Below are 17944 nucleotides of genomic sequence, written 5' to 3'. Positions count from 1 at the left end.
CTGATATGAGTTTGATGGCATCTACCTGTTTACTACTGTACCTGACAGACATGACATTCGGACCTTTTACCATTGTTTCCCCGCGATAACAGAACGAAATAAGGGGGGCTTAACATTGCAACCACAAGTAAAAAGCCTCACCCGAATAACAAATAACAACATTCCTTCAGTAAATCAGTGTGATGCTATTCGGCAGTTGTGCATATCGCCAAGATGTCACAAATCCCATCTACCGACAGATTGCTTCCAAAAAGGAATCCTCTTTTCATCTGTTGTCTCTTTTCACAGCATAATTTACTGGAGATTGGCATACACAACAATTGCCAAGTGAATCGGCAATTTTCTTTCTCATGCTGTGTCATTTCATGTCGCATATTCAGCGGTGAAGAGAAAAAAGCAAATAAAGACAAAAAGAAAAGAGAGATAACAATAACCTAAGCAAAGCATTTAACCCAGGTAGGGTGGAACATGACCTAAATATCAACAGTGTGGAGGACGCCACGGGCGCTAATGCACCCGAAACAGTGGTTCACCATCTCCGCTAAAATGCACTGAACCCCCAATAAGAGCCTTCAACAGAAAACACCCCAAAGACATACACCAAAATGCTATCCAAGATCGGTTACTTGTGACGATAATTACGGGAAAAGCAAATATCCATGTAGAAATTTAACAAAACCATAGGGAAGACCCTTGTTTCTATTCCTTGCAGAGTCGTCATTCTTTGTCATGAATACCACTTGTCCTTTGTTTCATCCTATTTCTGATACTACTATCCCTTCATATTCTCGTACGTCCTTCCCATCAGACCACTCCCAGACAAATCATTACCAAAACAAACGCCGTATACTTAAAGTGGTGACATGCAGCACAGACCGTGTTCCACCCCGGTGAGCTTTACGTGGGCGGCTCGTGATGCAAACATCCATGCAGGCCATGTTTTGACAAAGATGAGACGACATGAGATGTGACGTATGTTACGTTACGTCAGGTATGGACTCTAGAGTTTGTCAGTACTTTAGATACAATAGTATCTACTGACTCGTGGATGCCACGTTGATTATATCCAAGTTTCTGGGTGCAAGTGGATGAAACTCAATATCATTGCATAGCAGATCCACTAACGAGACAACAACTCTAAACTATATTCACCCTGGACAGCATTGTCTTGGTATACCGACAAGTGGAATCAAGGACAGTATCCAAAGGTCAACAGCTTGTTGGAGTAAACAACTTGTACATGCCCAAAAAACAAACACCTGATCTTGTCACGGCAAACAACAAAGAGCAAACTTGGCATTCTCTCTTTTCTCTTTCCCCAAGCGAGGATCTTCGGATAACGGCGTGCAGAAACGAATCTGGATCTTGAACCTTGACCACCAGGGATACATAACCGAATCCTACAATCCTAATCAAGAAGAGTAAATCTTGCGAATCCCGCAAATCACAATCCCATCAGCTCAGATACACTAACAATCGTCACGGCCATTACTGAATCTGTACTATAATTTCTCGACTCTTCAGAAACTCTATCACCCTGGTGGTGTTAAATCGGCCGCTAATGCACCCTGCAGTATGTACCCGATGATCATCAACGCAGGGTTATCATTCCGCTTTTTCGGTCAAACTATCTTTAAGTCCCTTCTTTGCCTCGGTTTTTTACGGCCGACAATCTGACTAATAATCAATCTAGTAGTCATGTGGTCTAGTAAATCACTCGGTTTGACTACTCAAACCAGAGGCAAATTACAAAAGAGAAAACAACTAAGCTTTGTTGTCTCTTTACTAACTAGTTGAAGTGTAAACTCTGATTGTTTAGTACGGCGGAGAGATGAGGAAACTACACAATGCTGGGCTAGATAATCAAACAGCATACAAGACATGAAGCGTTTGTTTAGTCTGGATGCAAACCGCATCTAGACTATGATACTGAGGGAATCCCACAACTATAAATTCCAAGACTAATTCCAGATCGTAGAATTGTAATCACAACACTCCTTCTTCCCTCATCAAGGACAAGATCTATCAAAATGAGTAAACCATCAGTTCTCATCATCGGCGGAGGCGTCTTTGGAACCTCTACAGCCTACCACCTCGCTCAACGTGGCTACACCAACGTCACTGTAGTAGACCGCTTCGCAGCTCCATCAAGAGACTCAGCAGGCACAGACTTGAACAAGGTCATCCGTGCCGACTATCCCAACCCACACTATGCAAAGCTCGGTCTTGAAACTCTCGATGTCTGGAAAGACCCAGAGTCTCTTTTCCAAGGTTTGTATTCTGAGACGGGGTGGATTATGGGCGGTCACCCAGAGACGAACCAATGGCTTGAGAATGCAAAGGTTCTAGCCGACAAGACAGGCAGAGAAGGAGTTGAGTACCTCTCCCAAGAAGAGATGAAGGAAAAGTGGCCTGCTTTGACAGGGGACTTCCCCGGATGGACGAATTTGTTTAGTCCTCAAGCTGGCTGGGTAAGAATTCCAGAGTCATGTCAAGACCCTAATTAACCAGTTGTTAGGTCCCCTCAGGCCAAGCCCTTCTCCGCATGGCCAAAGCTGCAGAAGCAATGGGCGTCAGATACATCACTGGCCCTTCTGGCCAGATCAAGACGCTTGTGTACGACGAAAACAAGACTTGCAAAGGCGCCATCGCTGCCAATGGCCGATATCACTTTGCAGACAAGATCATCGTTTCAGCGGGTGCAAGTCTTCCAGCTCTCATCAACGGTGCTAGAACCGATGTCAGAGCAGAGACGTCTGTGATTTGCGTGATCAAACTCGAACCTGATGAGATTGAAAAGTACAAGGACATTCCTATCATTGATGACTTTGAACAGGGCAAGTTACATCTTCTACTTTGAGGCATTAAACTAACAGAATAAAGGTATCATCTTTCCCCCTGATGAGAACGGTCTTATCAAACTATGCAGCGTAAGACTTGTGACCAACTACGAGGACCATGAACACGCTGGTTCTTCTATCTTGCACTCCATCGGTGACTACCCCTTTGACGGATGTCCTCAGGAGCTTGAAGTGGAGATTAGGCAGTTTGTTAGAGACATGATGCCAGAACTTGCAGATCGACCTTTTGTCCACACACGAATGTGCTGGTAAGTTCCTATTCTCTCTACCCTCTGTTCCACAAAACTAACAACGCACCAGGGATGGCATGGCCACAGATCTCAACTTCCGAATCTGCCCGTATCCGGAAACCGAGAATCTCATCATCGCCACGGCCGGTTCGAACCACGGTTTCAAGTTCCTCCCCATCATTGGAAAATACGTAGCCGATCTTGTCGAGAACAAACTTGACCCTGGCCTCAAAGATCTCTGGAGATGGAAATTCGGAGAGAAGCCCACTGATTTTCAAGACCCTCACCCGTATCCCCGAAGGGACTTGTCTGAGCTGACAGGCTGGAAAGGAAGAAATGCTCCTGCTGGTGGAAAGTTGCCTTGGACGTGGAGCCGCAGTCGTATCTGATGTTGTCTATGTGTACACCCCTGGTAAAACCAAAAAACTAGTTAGTCTAGTTTACTCATATCTCAACTGAACAAATCGATCTACATATTCCCTCTCTCACTCGCAGCGGAGATGGAGCTATGCACGCACTTTACCGCAAAGGGTCTAGAAAGGACCAAACAAGGAATAAATCATCACATGACAGTTTGCACTAGGAATGCTTGCATTCGACTCCATTTTCAGGTCAGTCTAGGGATTGCGTGGAGAAGATGCTAAACGCGGGAGTGGGCAAAGAAAAGTTGGATTGTGGTGCAAAAATAAACAGGCTAAATGTTAGGTCTTGATGGCGTAAGCTGACTTGTTAATTTCGTCTTTCTGTACTTTAGCGTTGTTGTCTCTTCTCTCTTCTCTCTTGTAAGCGTGGCAATCTCGGGATACTCCACCGATAACACGACGACTTGACGGCTGGAAGGTTAGAGAGGAGACCTGATTAGTGGAAGTTACACAAGGAGGTAAAATTTTGTCGGTACTGGCATTAGTTTGGAACTCTAGGTTGGGCGTGAGTTGATGTAATGAATGCAGGATTCCAAGGTGAGTCACGAGCCGGTTGAAGATGATGGAGTCACTTATAACTGGGATGACAGTGAATAAAGTTTGTATTTAGTTTGATTCTTTTGTTTTCCCTTATGGATGATCACTACCATTCTATGGTCCGTTGATCCGAAGTCACAAGTACAACACTGTAGCAATCTTGATCTAATTTCAGAGTGATATGAATATAAACTCGATCTCCACCTATGCTCTCAAGTCCATAACATCCCTCTGAATTTCCGTCAAAAAGAAGCCCATTCACTGTGTAACCTTGGCCTGAGCCTTGCTCTAGTCCCTCTTCACTACAGTACCAGCTGCAGTAGACTCGTCATGTTCGTCGACGATCTCGAACTTGTCAGGATCAGGAAGCACACCATGAGGGGATTGGGAAATACCATAGTAATGATCCTCTGCAGATAAATCTTTCTCTTGTTTTTGTCCAGAAGGAGTTCGAACGTTGTCAAACTGATAGGTTCGGATTTTGGCGGGTTTGCGACTACAGAAGCAGCTGCAGGTGATGACCCTGGCAAAGGTGAAGAGACCACGAAAGTCTGGCATATTTGCGGTGTTTCTGATGAGTCGAGGTGTGTGGAATTTGATAGTTTGAGATGAGAGTTGACAGGATTCGATGGTCTTTGTTTGGATGAGGTGAGTTGAGTAAGAAAGAATTATATTGTTTTGGTTTCCAGGGAGACGTTTTTGCTGTTTTATATGCTAAATTTACTTTCTGTCGTCGCTACACTCTTACTCTTGTTCAGTGCTGTGCAGGTTCTTGTTGTCCTACTTGATATGTGTTGGTGTTTGTTGTCAAAATGGTAGGCATAGGCGAACAGTACTTGAGTTCAGTCCTTGTTGTGATCATGTTCAGCCTGTCTTTTTCGTTCCCATCCGAACAAGACCCAATCACAGACCGTTAAGGGTGAACAGTCTGTTTTCTTGGGATGAGTAGTAAACACGACTTTACGTTACCAACAGATCTTTGAATATGGCGGGGAAACGACAGTCAACGACCGTCACCAACAACGTTGATTCAAGTAAAAGCCGCCTGACTAAAAATATCCACTTATATAACCATTAACCGTCGGGACGGTTTGTGTTCATACCGTTTGTGGCTGCTTTTGCTACAGTTACATCCTCCGTTTGACAAGCGCAGAAACCCCATTCAGCAACAGTGAGCGATGATATAGGCTTAGTAAAGGTGCTGAATTTAACTCATTTCCTATTTATAGAAAGCCATCTGTTGATCGCAATTACTCTGTAACGTTTCTCTGAGATAAACTCAGCCCTCCCAGAGTACCCCATTCCATACTCAACAAGACTGCATTCGAGTCGCGCTAAAATGCAGAACAATTTGTAGTTACCAATAAAGGTAGCAGAGCGATCTTGGTCGGGGTCCTCATTAAGGGAAATGATGCGAGCAAAAGTACCAGGATTAACAACTTCGGCGATTTCTTCGATGCTCTTCATGCCGTTGGTATTATACCAGTCACCCAGACCGTGCCAACCAACAGTAGACAGGGGAGTATCAGTAAAGCTGTCGTTAGGGCGTACGGGTACTGCGTGGCACTACACACCGATACCACACAATCCTCAGGCCTTGAGATACCCGTTCTAAACAAAGTAGAGTGGCAGGGTGATGGAGTCGTGGTAGAAGAGTGTGGCCCCTGGCGAGGTCTTTGAGGATATTCTTGACAGCCTGTCCAGACTTGTTCTTTGGACAAAGAGAAGAGTATATACTAAGCATTAACACTAGACCTAGAGGTTCCGGAGTCTATGCCGGCTTAATCGAATTCATTGCCAGCACTATTCATAAAACGTCAAAAGTATCCAGCTGGCTTGCAAGCACTTCATTATAGTTGATCAGTAGCCATTCAAGTTATCGGAGCAACAGGCGTAAATAGTAATAGAGAAAGTAGTAACGAGGGTTTTCATCTATTATATACGATGAGATGAAGCAACTGTAACTCTTCTTTGTTCAGGGAAGCCTAGCGAATACAGAAAAGAACCTTCAACTGATAGGACCTGACTTACCCTGCAACTTACTACATTGGTAGTTTCTACTTACAACAGAAAACCTTCTGTCTGAAGGATGTTTTCCTAGGCCTTATTGACAGATAAGCCCAGTTACCTGACTAAACAAGAGATGAATATAAATGTTGTTATCTTGACTTAACGATATCGTACGATCATGTCAAAGATATCCAGAAGGAGTCAAGACATCCATTATAGTCTCGATCAAGTAAACAAACCATCAGCCGATCTCATGATAGAAGAAGCGTCAACCCACGGCCGCAAAGTATTTCCCTATCCGTAGTACATGCATCGTCTATTCTATCTGTTTATCATTGCCGTGCATATACTTATCACCCTCTATCTATACGTCACACTCCCCGCTGCTGATCCGATAAGCCGTGTCTCAAGACTACTGTACCCCGCGTCAAACTATCCTCAAACAGGGCATGCTAACCTTGCATTCCTCAAAGTATAACTGAATTCGGGTTTGATAAGCTGTTTATCTCGTGATTGACTGCAGTGTCTCGATTGCATGATGATGGGTGTTTGGGCTGGTCATAAGAAAAGAAAAGAAGGCTGCTGAATGACTGTGACAACTCATCGAGATACTATCTGTTCATGATCTTCAATATGCTTGCCATCAAAGAGTTTCTTCATTCTAATAATGTCCATTCTTCCCTCGTTCTGTCGTTGTGCGCCGCAGCTTGTGCCTGTTTGGGCCTTCTAGTTCATACCCTCGTCAAGCGAAAGAACCTCAATCGATATGTCCGCCTATCCTCACCTTCGCCAGAACCTGTAAAAAAGACTGCGTCTGCCGATTATACAAATGTTTATCCTCCACCTCAACGTCATGTTCTTCCTGAGATCTCTCCAGACTTCTCCCCAAACAACGTAGATCTTTCAGCAGCGCCTAGACTTCTCCTCAGACTGGACCAAGATTATCGCTATGCGAACCCTGCAGCATACAACTTTACGGGATTCAGCGTCGATGAGATCAAAAGACTTGGTGCATTCCCCGATTACGCAAAGTTGTCTGGTGTCCCTCTCCCAACACCATTGAAGAACTTTGATCTTGACGCTGCGTTGCCGAGACCATATCGTCCGTTTCGATGGGCTTACCATCAGACTATGTGTAAGCTGTCCTTCACCTTGTACTGAAGAGTGAACTAAAACTCTCGCAGCCTTAAAGAAGATGGATCCCGATTTCTGGATCGAGATTGAGAATACGTACCGGTCTCGCATTATTCAGCGTCAAATCCTCTACGCAAAATACGGCAGAGATGTTCTTCAAGCCCTTCCCGGGTCTGAGCTCGCTTGCAAGGAACTCATGGAGATGGTGATTCAGTTCATATGCGCCCGATATCCCCAAGCATTTGAACTTCACGGCAGAGTGTTTGTCAATCACCTTTTGGGAGTCAAGCAGGACCTTGGCCAGATTGAACCTCTGCTCTTCCTTCTCAACCATGTTCCAGAGGACTTTGCGCTTACTTTGAGAGACCCTGCAACAGGGCGTTACTGCTTTAGAGCGGGTGTGATATGTTCATCGGTAGGGTGGAAGTTGAGTGAGAAGATTGGACTGGGATTGCCTGAGATACATGCTCCTGTGCCCGATTACAAGGAGAAGATGGAGTTCAGCATGGATAGGTACGTCTGAAGTGTCACTTACGCACATGCAGGAACTAATACTCACAGGTTCTTTACAAAAATGCCCACCGACAGTCCTATCCAGCGCGGATCCTGGGGTTTAGAAGTTGGCCAGCCACTCTTCATCCCCTCAGAAGACCCCGAATTCCAGACCCGCGAGACCCAAAGCCCATCCCTGACGGAGGCAGATGTCCATTTGCGAGTTGACTGGCAGACTCTCCGTCGTCTTCCTCTCTCAGGTGCCATCGTGTTCAACTTTAAAGCGCTCTTCACGCCTATGTCCGAGTTTAGAGACGAGCCATATGTTCCGTCCCTGGTCCTCAAGGTGCTTAATGAGGGAAAGGAGAATATCATGAAGTACAAGGGAACATGGCATGTTGAACATGTTGCCAAGCCGACGTTGAGGAGATGGGAGAGGGAGCAGATTGACAAGGGCTTGATTCCTGCGGATTGGCAACCGACTACGTTGGATGAGAACCCTTTCTTTCCTGGGTGGGAGAAGAAGTGGAATATGAGCTAAGCGAGATTTGTGAGTCGTTCATATAGCGACGTATCAATTTAAGTTTTTACATGACTGTTAAATTGCGACCCGGAGATAGCTTCACTTCTTTGTGGCATTTAACTTTCAAGTGTGCTATAGTTCGATCACCTTGGAGTGCAATGGAAATGGTCAAAATGTCCAATGAGCCTTGACTGGTGTCTACCCGGAACATGATAAATGTGCATTGATAAATGTCGCATCAAAAGGAACGATCGTTGGTAAATTCTCAAATTTTACTTCTGACGCTCGTCTAACTTATATATACTATCTACCAAGGATATTTCCTAACTTCATGCTCCTTATCAACTTGCAGACCCCTCGCCACCTGCTTCTCATGCTCTCTATCAAGATACTCGAGCAAAACCTCACCATATTTTTGTCTCCCCTTATAATTCGCAACCTTATCATCCCAACTCCTCACCGCACTCGCCAGTCTACCAGGAACGTAATCCTCCTTGGCAATATCCGTCACTGGGTGGAAATACGTTCGGATCGTAAACACCACAGCACCCGTCTTGGGAAGACGACGCAGAGACTGTCTCTCAGAACGAAACATGTGATGCTCTATCGCCCTGTTCTTCTCAGCCGTGCTCCAGCTCACAGACGGTGAGTCTTCGCTACCGATACTCCAACTCCACGCGAGATCCTCGTCGACTTGTACAAAGTAGTTGTTGCGGTTGTAGACTGTTTCAGGGCGTAAACGCTTGAAGAACTTGCACATGCCTGTCTCGAGCTTCTCCTTGAAATGAGGAACGTCGCCTGATGTGTGGATTTCGGACAGGGACATGCCGTATTTATCAGACATGCGCCAGAAGCCAGCTAGTAGGATTGCTCCTGCAAGGAGGTAGTATTGGCCGTCGGGACGCTCAACCATGATGGCAAGATCATCTTGGACGAGACGCGCGCATATAGCCATGGGATCTTCAGCCAAGGGTCTCTCAACGATGTTAAAGTCCTCGCCAGACCACTTGTTCTTGATTCCAACAGACGTTCTCTCAAAAAGGCTGGGGTATCTCGCAGGAAGATAATCCGCCATCTCCTCTAGAAGCTCAATAGCAGCGGGATAGGCATCGGGATGGGTAGCAACACATTTGGAACCCCTCTCCGGTATTCTCTTGGCCTTGTCGGCGTGATACTTGGGAAAGTGGTTATCCAGCTCAATCCATTCCTCTACGGGGCATGTGCGCAGACCCATGGTGGCTTGGTAGGTAGGACCATAGCGAAAAGCCCTGTAAGGGAGAGGCTTGGTGTTTTCGATGGACCAGTTGGGGTATGGCCCTGGGATGGGTGTTTTGTAGTCACTTGGTGTGTAGTTTGCTGATACTGGGGGTAGTTTGCTCTTGGATCTAAAGCTGCGACGGCTTTTGATAGTGTCATGGACTTTGTAGATGAAGAGACCGAGGCCGGTTATGATACTGAGGAGTACCACTACCTCATGGGGACCAAAGGAAGAGAATGAGATTTCCATGATGGTCAAGATTAGAAAGAATTGGTGATAATTGGATAATGCGAACAATGACGGTTTCACGGTGTAAGTCACGATAGATATAGAAACATTCTTAACTCTCCCCACAAGCACTCCAACTACTGCTACTTACATCTTCCAAGTACATGTCCAGTTACGTACATATTTTGCGTATCATATCAATCAATCATCATCATGTGCCCGGAAATCGCTGCTTCAAGTGGTCAAGCGACTCGGTCTACCCCGTGTTCCGACTCGGACAAGTGGGTCTCTCTTCTTCCGGCCATCTTCTCCCAAATAGGAAAAAGTTGACTATCACGACGGAGATCTCGTTATCACCCCGCAGATGTCACCGGAAACATTATTCTAAAGAGGGAATGAGGGTGTTTGCATCGAGCTGTGATGATAGTCTTCTCGAAAGAGGCTTGCAGATAATCAATAAGGAGGAGAGACAGAGAAGAGGGGGAATTGGTGTAGAAACTGTATATGAAGCGTCCATCTCCTTCGTTTTAGCTGTATCAACAAACACTTCTACATCACTCAAACCACACTTAAAAGTACACAATACAAATATCCAAAATGGCTTCCTTTAAACACTTTGCCCAAGCCCAATCCAAATTCGAAATTCCTCCTCTGTCAGGCGGAAACACCTTCATCGGAGACATCCACTCCACCCCCGATGATGCCGCGAAACCCATCACAAGCGGCCTCTTTCGTGTCAATAAGGGCGAGCCCCTGACATACACCTACAAGTACGACGAGACCAAGATCATTCTCGAAGGCAACTTTGTCCTCGAGGATTCTACGGGACAAAAGGTCGAGGCCAAGGCTGGCGATATCTTTTTTATTCCCAACGGAGCGACTATTACCTTTTCGTCTCCTGATACGGGACTGGCGTTCTACTCTGGGGCAAGAAAGTTCAACGATCTATAAGGAATGGGGATTGAAATGTCATAAAGAGGGATTGGTGATAGAATTCTTGTAAAGAAGGCCAATATAAATTCCCAATATACAATTAGATTCTTTGTTCAAGTAAACGTGCTCGTCCATGATAACTCCTAACTCCAAGCATAATGAACCCAAATTAAAAATTAAAAAAAAAATACATCATAACAATCGTATCTACCCAAACATTGACCTCAGATTCTTATCTTCCATAACATCAACCCAATGCACCGAAGCCACACCAGGCGGTTCATCATCGTAAGCCTCCCAAATCGCCTTGATAAGCTCCTTAGCCATAATAACCGGTTTGGGCGGCAGGCTACTCTCCAACATATTAAGCCGTCCCATAATAAAATGCCGCGCGTTGCTGATATCAAGAGACAAGCGTGATATAACGTTCGTAGGTGGGGGCGCAAAGGGGTCATTAACAAAACTCGACGAGGCAAAGTCTGCTTCCGAGGGGAACGTCGATATATCCAGCATCGTAGTCGTATCATAGCGAAGACCCGTACTAGCGGTGATGTACAGCAACGGCTGAATAACCCGAGTACCTGAATTAGGCGGGATGAGTTCTAGAACGTTGACCAGGCGAAGACTTAATGGGATAATCCACTCCTCCCAGGGAATATGTCGACTGTTTGCATGCACTGAATTGCTCGGCAGTCGCAGGGCCACAAGATCGGGGAATGTCTGGTAGAGATGGAGCAGCGCTGCAAGTTTATAGGCCTCTGCAACCTGTGCGAGATGAAGTGATGGTGTTCGGTAATCGCCCGTGTTCGTAGTGGAAAGACTACTCTGAAACTCGAGACTCAGTAGTTTCTCCTCCAGTCGCTGTGCTTCTTGTATCTCTTCCAAAGCCCGTTGGAAATCTCGACCTGTCTCTTTAGGTAATTTGAGGTTCCGCCGGAAACTTCGACAGAGACTTATTGATTGGCCGAAAAGCTGTGACGAGAGGGGAGAAATTCCTGTCCATGGATGAGGAGAGTCGTCCATATATCGTTCAGCAAGTTGCAGTGCGCCGTCGGACTGGGTATGTGTGGTTGTATCGTTCTCGTCTTGGCTTACAACCGCAAGGAGCATCTCGCAGTACGTCAGACTTCTGTTAAAGAAGGACAGAAGCTCCAAATCCGTGGCGGAGAGCCTTTCTACACGTCGATTCAGGCGGTCTAGAATCTTTGTTGCCGATTGAAAGAATGGTATCCCCAGTTGCCGCGCATCGACCCAACACATTGTCGTCCCCACGCAGAACAGCGAGAACAGCACACCAGCAGGCAGGGTATCCGTACATGGATTCAGCAGAGTATTATGCGCCTCTGAAAGAACTGATGTTGTCGCTGCTTGCAAAAAGTACACTGCTGATTGCTTCATATGGGGTAACCGTGTAGACAGAAAGCCAGCTGACATGCTCTGCAGCGAGCTGAACACAGATTGAGAACCCGTGCACAACTCAAGCGCCAGTTTTCGGTTGAGATTGAAGTCCGAGTCGAAACCTGACCATAGCGTGCAGACTTGTTCGAACCAGTTGCTGATGAGTAGGGATGAAGTATCGGTGATAAGACCAACTGTAAGTGGCGTCGCTTGGTAGTATTGCGGTTCGAAAGGAGGAGTGAGGGATCGGGAAGTCATTTCGACGTTTGATACTGTCATGTCGCAGTTTTCTGAAATCGAGCCCGATCGTGTCAAGAGGTCTCTATCGGAATTTGAACAAGGGCTCGTCGCCCAAGTGTCGTCGTCCATAATAGAAACGGGGTCTTGAACGGGTAATTCTTCAATCTGAAGGTACTGATCAAGCTCACTGGTATCAACTAAGGTAGAAGAAGTCGCTGTAGGTGAAGTCTCGGGCTGAACTTCAGATCCTCTGCGTGAAGACGTCGGTGATGTAGTGGTGAGGTCAATCTCTATCTCTCCCGGTTGGTGTTTAAAGGACCATTTAAACTCTTTCCAATAACCACCACACTTGACGCCTTTGTTCACACATCTTAGACATTCAGGTCTTGTTTCGTCGCATTTTGTCTATTCAAGACAAGTCAGTCTTGCTGATAACTCTGGGAATCGGGTTAGCATACGTGTTTGGCCTTGCAGGTTGTGCAGCCTGATCGTGATCGCGGGTTCAATCCATTCTTTGGTTTGGATATGGATGAACGTCTGCAAGATTTTTTGGCACTTGATGTTTTGGTAGACATTTCTGATGCCATAGAAACAATAATGGTTGTTGACGAAAGAGTAATGCAGATGGAGCTTAGATGGCAGCTATAAGAGAGGCCCTGGTCAGTGGGACAAGATAAAAAAACGCGGGGAAATACATCACTATCAGCCACTAATAATTAGTGCGGTCGCCTAACAGTAGTTTCACTCCGACGTAACCAGACAGCTGATAAGGAGCTGGACCAATCCTTTGGACAGTAAAGATGGGCTTCGGCAGCCGAGTTCCATTGAGTGACGATTACCGTTTAGCAGTGTTAATGTTGGACTGTGGTTCTTATCTGCCGTTAAGGACAAACTCCACTTTGTTTATATACCGGAAACCATCCGTGTTAACCGTTGCATATCAAATGCCGCCTCACCTATACGATCACATACCGCCTATGATATAATCAAAGTTGTATTCGAGTTACACCAAGGCAAACTAGGCGTTGAAATCTATCCTGTACCTCTAATATCTATCTATAGATCCAATTAACAGCTTGTCTACAATCTCGGCTTCACACCCACTTCCTCTCGCGCCATCGCATTCCACCTCCTCCACAAACCCTTCCTCAACTCAGTCCCTTCAATAAAATTCCTAAACCACTCCCTCTTGAATTTAGGCAACTTACGTCCCACGCCCGACTCTCCTTCACCAGCCAATTCTCTGACAGTATCAAAGTAATCCTCAAAATCTGGAAACACGACAGAGAACTTTGGTCCATCACCTCGCTCCTCGATCCTGTCAGCCTCCCACTTCTGCATCTCCTCTTCTGATGGCACTGTTGCACGCCCCGCAAGGATACGCGCTGCATACACAGCCTGCCACTCAAAAATCTTGAACGTGAGACCTGCGCCGACCGCACCGACAAAGAGAAGCGTAGGATCTTTTTGATAGACGACGTGCTGGTATAGATTCGGTACGCGGTTGTTACGCACGGGGAGACTGGGCAAAAATGGCAGCGTCCAGCTGTAGCCTGTGCCAAAGACGATGTGGTCTACATCTGGGATGCTGGTGCCGTCGATGAGATGCACGGTTCGGCCCGTGACTTTGGCAATGGATGGATGCTGTCTTATGTTGGGATGATCGAATGCTGTGTCGCCAAAGAAGACATTTGATGTGTGCCCGATGGTGATACAATGAACGGGCGCTTTTGCCGTGTTGACGAGATCAACTGCAATGTCTGCTGCTGAAACAGAGGCGCCTACCACCACAACTGTCTATCATCCACGTCAGTGCTATTCATTGGTAAGTCATCACAACAACCTACCTTATCATGAAACGTATCCTTCCCGCGGAAATGTTTGCTGTGGACCACACTCCCAGGCCTTGTCTTTTCAAATTGCTCCAAGCCTTCAATGGCAGGGACATAGGGCACCCAATAGTGACCACTCGCAACCACAACAGCATCAAACGTCTCCATCCACCAATAATCCTGCTTCTTCCCACCCTGTCTCAGTACAACCTTCCACTCGTCCCCTTCCTTCTCGACATGTTCCACTGTCGTATTGTACGAGACAAGATCCTCGTAGTGGTTACGCTCCAAGATGCCGGCAACGTAATCGCGCATGACTTTCCAGTGTCTAAAGGGTGTTGACGGGCCATGCATGCCGATTGACCTTTCACTTCGAATGGCTGGGATGGGTTCCTGGGTGTACTCCATAGTCGATGTGTCAACATTAGTTTCCAGGTATGGATAGATTGACGACTCTTCATGACGGGGTTGTGTAGACTTTGGTAGAAGAGCTGGTAATTGTGTAGGAATAGGCAATGGCTCATCTGCTGTGCGGTCTGCGAGCTTTGCCAAGTTGGAGATTGTTGGAGGTTGTGTTGTATCGCCAATCCTTTCGTCCTTAGTATTTGATCGTCACCATGAGTTTTTACAAGACATACCAACATCCTCCAGGACCTTCGCGACGTTCAAAAACCCGAATGAGATCGAATGTCTTTTCTTGAGAGAGGGCGTCAACAGCAATGGCACCCGCTGGTCCGGCGCCGATGACAGCCACGCGTTTTACGACCCCCATCTTATGAGTTTGGTAGTATTCAAGTCACAAACGAGTATGATATAGAAGAGAGTGAAAACAACTCTGTGTTTAATGAAAAATAGTGAAAGAGGCAAATATAAAAAAGAAACAGTCGTCTTGTCGTGTCTTGGTCCAAGGATTTTAGTGGCCGGTAATTCTCCACTCATGGAAAGACACCTTCTAAAGTCGAACCAGGCCCTTGGATTATGCCTCAGATGAGATTTGTCACGCCATCGCTGCAAGCTGGATTGCGTATTTCCGGTGTTTTATGATTTGGTTTGTTGTCTTTTCATATTTACTAATGTAAGGATTTGAGCTTGGGTTGATGATTGCCATGTCTTATCTCATTAGTTGTCTGAGACATCTAGAGCTTCCTCTGTTGAACAATATCAAATAATACCATGAATCAGAAATAACGATGAAACAAGATTAAGCAATGGTATTGAACTGAATCAACTGCAGAAACAAATGCGAACATCGCTATATTGGACATTGCAGACGAGCCCCAACACCAAACATCAATCATGCCGATCTAAATGCACAAAACCAACGCCGTCGCAGAATGGATATGATATCATGAGTCCCCCAACTTTTGTAGCACATTACTTGTTCATCTCTCTCAAACCAAAGCTCCATATCCCCGAAACGAAGCTCGCGACGAAGGTGGAACAGACTGTTCATGTCGATATGTTTCGGGATCGCATCGCTCCAAATCCCTCAGCCACGCATTCATCCTCGCCTTCTTGTCATCGCCCAGACTGCCATGTTCATGCGCCGCCCAATCGTCCTCGCTGAAACTCCAGAGCGTCAAGTGTTCAAAGATGGCCATGACAGCAGAAATGACAATGACGGCGATCGGATTACCCCAATCGTCGGACCAAGCAGCGTAGAAAATAAGCACAAAAGCGTCGAGCGCATCGCTAAAGAGGTTCGTCGCCAAAGCGCGGGTGACTTCGCGACGGGCAGAGTAATCGACGGAAGCGTTGGCCGTGTCGCTGGTGTATAAAAGACCAGATAGCAAAATGTCGCGGATGCCAATCATGCTGGCGAGCATGTAGGCTGAGCCATCCGGGGCAATGTCGAGGGCCCAGAGGCCAAAGCGAGGGTATGCTATTAGCGAGACGCCGCGAAGGAAGCGAGCGAGAGAAAATGTTGCGATGGCGAGGCGCTGAACATGGTTTGCGGCGGGGGCTGGTGGAGGTTGTTGTTCGTATGGCGATGCGATGGCTGTAGGAGTGGAGATGGGGAGTAGAGGAGAGTTTGAATCTAGAGGCATTGCCTTTTGTTTGGTGAAGTATTTGCTCGGTAGCAGTTATGAGAGATGATGATGATGATGTAGAGTTTTTATTGAGACAGAATAGAAAACAGAGAGTCAAGGAAAGATGGGGATGGTAACAGGTAATATCAAGTTATTCTACTGCTCTATTAAACAAACCCTAGCACAAAAAGAAAGAGAAAATCCAAGGTACTGTAGCTCACGCGTTTCCCCACAGATAAAAGTGCCCGCAGTAGAGGTTTGAAGGTGTCATGACCCCCAAGACAAAAAACACCTCCACTGAAACATGCCCCCCATTACACCTGCAGCAATCAACCCTCTACGATCTCGATGCAACCACAGGCGCTAACAGAGCTAACAGAGCTAACAGAGCTAACAGCAGCTAACATTGTGGGAACATAAGCTCCGAGTCGGTCAAGGTGAAGACATCATTATGTTGGAGAGGGTCGCGAGAATCATGATGATCATTAGGGGGTTTTCAGTGGCGACAAACGGAAACTCTTCTCTATTTTGCATGAGAGAGAATCAGAGAATAGGAAATCAGCTGTTATTAAAATATCGAACGATTCATCAACTATAGTAAATGAACTGGTGGAGATAACAGCCTCTCACTATCAAAATCATCCCACTCATATTGCACTCCCTGCCTGCAAACTGCACATATCTCACTATTTCTATCCCCGTCTCCAAGGGTCTACACATAAATTCTTCTAATGCCACATGAGCACACCCATTTGATATCCAAGCGGCTGCTGTAACCCAGAGCGGGGAACGGGAAAGCTCTCTGACTCGAGATGGACAATGGATGATGTTTGCCATCTACCACATGGGAATTACTACAACTCTCAAAGCGTCTTGCAATGGTGTACCCAAACATTGCCATCTGTTACTTTCGGGTCTTTTGCATTACCAAGATCTACAAGCTGCCCGCCTTGCCACAAATAACGTTGCGATGATGAAGTATGACAAGATGTTTGACATGTGCAATTGTCTCATAAGGGGCGACTCTTGTATCATTTGTCTCGTATATTTCAGTTGTAAATGAGAAATCACAAATAGAAAAAAGGTACCGAGTACCCAGCCACCGACTTTTATCAATCATCACGACGTTAAACTTGGTGTTGTAATACTAAAATCCAGCCGCACTGACGGAAACGGCAGCTAAAAAAGAAAACAAGACTAAGACAGACACTATCCCACCCTTTTCACCATCACGCGGACAGATCTCTTATCTGAGTTATCTCTCTTGTCTTCCAATAAGCGTCGACATTTGATCAAGCAAGGAAGTAAATATGCACAACAGGCATGGGTCACGTACATCAGTTATCGTGCAATGCAAAACGCGCAACATCAAATGCATACCGATAATATGGATCTTGTGAGGCAGTATTGGCTAGGGTGAAGAAACAAATAAACCCATCTTCTTTCAAATCAGTAACCTCCAACAATACCCTGATCATAGCAAGCTTCATCAATTCTTCAACAGCCCTATGAGCCCCTAGCTTCCACTTACGTAGTTTCTTCCATATTCCAGACCTTTAATTTCGGATACAGATAACCTTCATAGCAGTTCCTGACATTTCGCTCCGGTTGTCTCAGACCCGAAATGGACATTGACAAGCCGCATTCATGGAGTAGCCAATAACAAGGACAACTCCCCGAGCATGCTTGACATCTGGCTAGCTATTCCAAGAATGGACCACCGAATGGTCCATGATCAAGCTAAGTATTCTCCAGATCGCAGACCCACGGCTGTCAGATCGACTCCCGAAGCTTTGACAATTCCTCCTCGTCTAAA

The 17944-nt window shown here is 46.1% G+C and overlaps 7 protein-coding genes across 7 annotated transcripts; 3 read left to right on the top strand and 4 right to left on the bottom strand.

Moving 5' to 3' along the window:
- The first annotated feature begins 1728 nt into the window (after positions 1-1728).
- On the top strand, positions 1729-3636 carry EDB82DRAFT_292913 (FAD dependent oxidoreductase). The gene is made up of 4 exons (XM_065607421.1): positions 1729-2471; positions 2519-2837; positions 2884-3109; positions 3162-3636. The coding sequence occupies exons 1-4, from the start codon at positions 2031-2033 to the stop codon at positions 3478-3480; spliced, it is 1305 nt and encodes a 434-aa protein (XP_065463230.1). The 5' UTR covers positions 1729-2030; the 3' UTR covers positions 3481-3636.
- A 2899-nt stretch (positions 3637-6535) lies between these two features.
- EDB82DRAFT_512051 (uncharacterized protein) lies at positions 6536-7770 on the top strand. The gene is made up of 2 exons (XM_065608917.1): positions 6536-7195; positions 7245-7770. Exons 1-2 carry the CDS (start codon positions 6682-6684, stop codon positions 7715-7717), a joined length of 987 nt encoding a protein of 328 aa, XP_065463229.1. The 5' UTR covers positions 6536-6681; the 3' UTR covers positions 7718-7770.
- Positions 7771-8215: 445 nt separating this feature from the next.
- On the bottom strand, positions 8216-9745 carry EDB82DRAFT_292903 (uncharacterized protein). The gene has a single exon (XM_025737272.2). The coding sequence runs from the start codon at positions 9714-9716 to the stop codon at positions 8517-8519; it is 1200 nt and encodes a 399-aa protein (XP_025592149.1). The 5' UTR covers positions 9717-9745; the 3' UTR covers positions 8216-8516.
- Positions 9746-10129: 384 nt separating this feature from the next.
- On the top strand, positions 10130-10677 carry EDB82DRAFT_512048 (RmlC-like cupin domain-containing protein). Its single transcript, XM_025737271.2, has one exon. The coding sequence runs from the start codon at positions 10293-10295 to the stop codon at positions 10644-10646; it is 354 nt and encodes a 117-aa protein (XP_025592148.1). The 5' UTR covers positions 10130-10292; the 3' UTR covers positions 10647-10677.
- A 63-nt stretch (positions 10678-10740) lies between these two features.
- Positions 10741-13152, bottom strand: EDB82DRAFT_292885 (fungal-specific transcription factor domain-containing protein). The gene is made up of 2 exons (XM_025737270.2): positions 12725-13152; positions 10741-12671 (listed from the first exon to the last, which is right to left on the bottom strand). The coding sequence occupies exons 1-2, from the start codon at positions 12851-12853 to the stop codon at positions 10836-10838; spliced, it is 1965 nt and encodes a 654-aa protein (XP_025592147.2). The 5' UTR covers positions 12854-13152; the 3' UTR covers positions 10741-10835.
- Position 13153: 1 nt separating this feature from the next.
- On the bottom strand, positions 13154-15119 carry EDB82DRAFT_292884 (uncharacterized protein). Its single transcript, XM_025737269.2, has 3 exons — positions 14737-15119; positions 14114-14687; positions 13154-14063 (listed from the first exon to the last, which is right to left on the bottom strand). Exons 1-3 carry the CDS (start codon positions 14868-14870, stop codon positions 13347-13349), a joined length of 1425 nt encoding a protein of 474 aa, XP_025592146.1. The 5' UTR covers positions 14871-15119; the 3' UTR covers positions 13154-13346.
- Position 15120: 1 nt separating this feature from the next.
- EDB82DRAFT_292876 (uncharacterized protein) lies at positions 15121-16346 on the bottom strand. Its single transcript, XM_025737268.2, has one exon. It carries the CDS (start codon positions 16144-16146, stop codon positions 15490-15492), a length of 657 nt encoding a protein of 218 aa, XP_025592145.1. The 5' UTR covers positions 16147-16346; the 3' UTR covers positions 15121-15489.
- Positions 16347-17944: the final 1598 nt, after the last annotated feature.

This window comes from Fusarium venenatum (assembly GCF_020744135.1).
Source record: "Fusarium venenatum strain MPI-CAGE-CH-0201 chromosome Unknown EDB82scaffold_4, whole genome shotgun sequence".
Classification (NCBI taxonomy): domain Eukaryota; kingdom Fungi; phylum Ascomycota; class Sordariomycetes; order Hypocreales; family Nectriaceae; genus Fusarium; species Fusarium venenatum.
This window is presented reverse-complemented; position numbering and strand designations above follow the sequence as displayed.

Excerpts from the sequence above, each read along its gene's own strand:
- EDB82DRAFT_292913 (XM_065607421.1), top strand. The coding sequence starts at position 2,031 with ATGAGTAAACCATCAGTTCTCATCATCGGCGGAGGCGTCTTTGGAACC. Across the intron at positions 2,472-2,518 it reads TTAGTCCTCAAGCTGGCTGG|GTCCCCTCAGGCCAAGCCCT; the intron begins GTAAGAATTCCA and ends ACCAGTTGTTAG. Across the intron at positions 3,110-3,161 it reads GTCCACACACGAATGTGCTG|GGATGGCATGGCCACAGATC; the intron begins GTAAGTTCCTAT and ends ACAACGCACCAG.
- EDB82DRAFT_512051 (XM_065608917.1), top strand. The coding sequence starts at position 6,682 with ATGATCTTCAATATGCTTGCCATCAAAGAGTTTCTTCATTCTAATAAT. Across the intron at positions 7,196-7,244 it reads GGCTTACCATCAGACTATGT|CCTTAAAGAAGATGGATCCC; the intron begins GTAAGCTGTCCT and ends AAACTCTCGCAG.
- EDB82DRAFT_292903 (XM_025737272.2), bottom strand. The coding sequence starts at position 9,716 with ATGGAAATCTCATTCTCTTCCTTTGGTCCCCATGAGGTAGTGGTACTC.
- EDB82DRAFT_512048 (XM_025737271.2), top strand. The coding sequence starts at position 10,293 with ATGGCTTCCTTTAAACACTTTGCCCAAGCCCAATCCAAATTCGAAATT.
- EDB82DRAFT_292885 (XM_025737270.2), bottom strand. The coding sequence starts at position 12,853 with ATGGCATCAGAAATGTCTACCAAAACATCAAGTGCCAAAAAATCTTGC. Across the intron at positions 12,672-12,724 it reads CAACCTGCAAGGCCAAACAC|ACAAAATGCGACGAAACAAG; the intron begins GTATGCTAACCC and ends TGTCTTGAATAG.
- EDB82DRAFT_292884 (XM_025737269.2), bottom strand. The coding sequence starts at position 14,870 with ATGGGGGTCGTAAAACGCGTGGCTGTCATCGGCGCCGGACCAGCGGGT. Across the intron at positions 14,688-14,736 it reads GAAGGTCCTGGAGGATGTTG|GATTGGCGATACAACACAAC; the intron begins GTATGTCTTGTA and ends TAAGGACGAAAG. Across the intron at positions 14,064-14,113 it reads AGGATACGTTTCATGATAAG|ACAGTTGTGGTGGTAGGCGC; the intron begins GTAGGTTGTTGT and ends CGTGGATGATAG.
- EDB82DRAFT_292876 (XM_025737268.2), bottom strand. The coding sequence starts at position 16,146 with ATGCCTCTAGATTCAAACTCTCCTCTACTCCCCATCTCCACTCCTACA.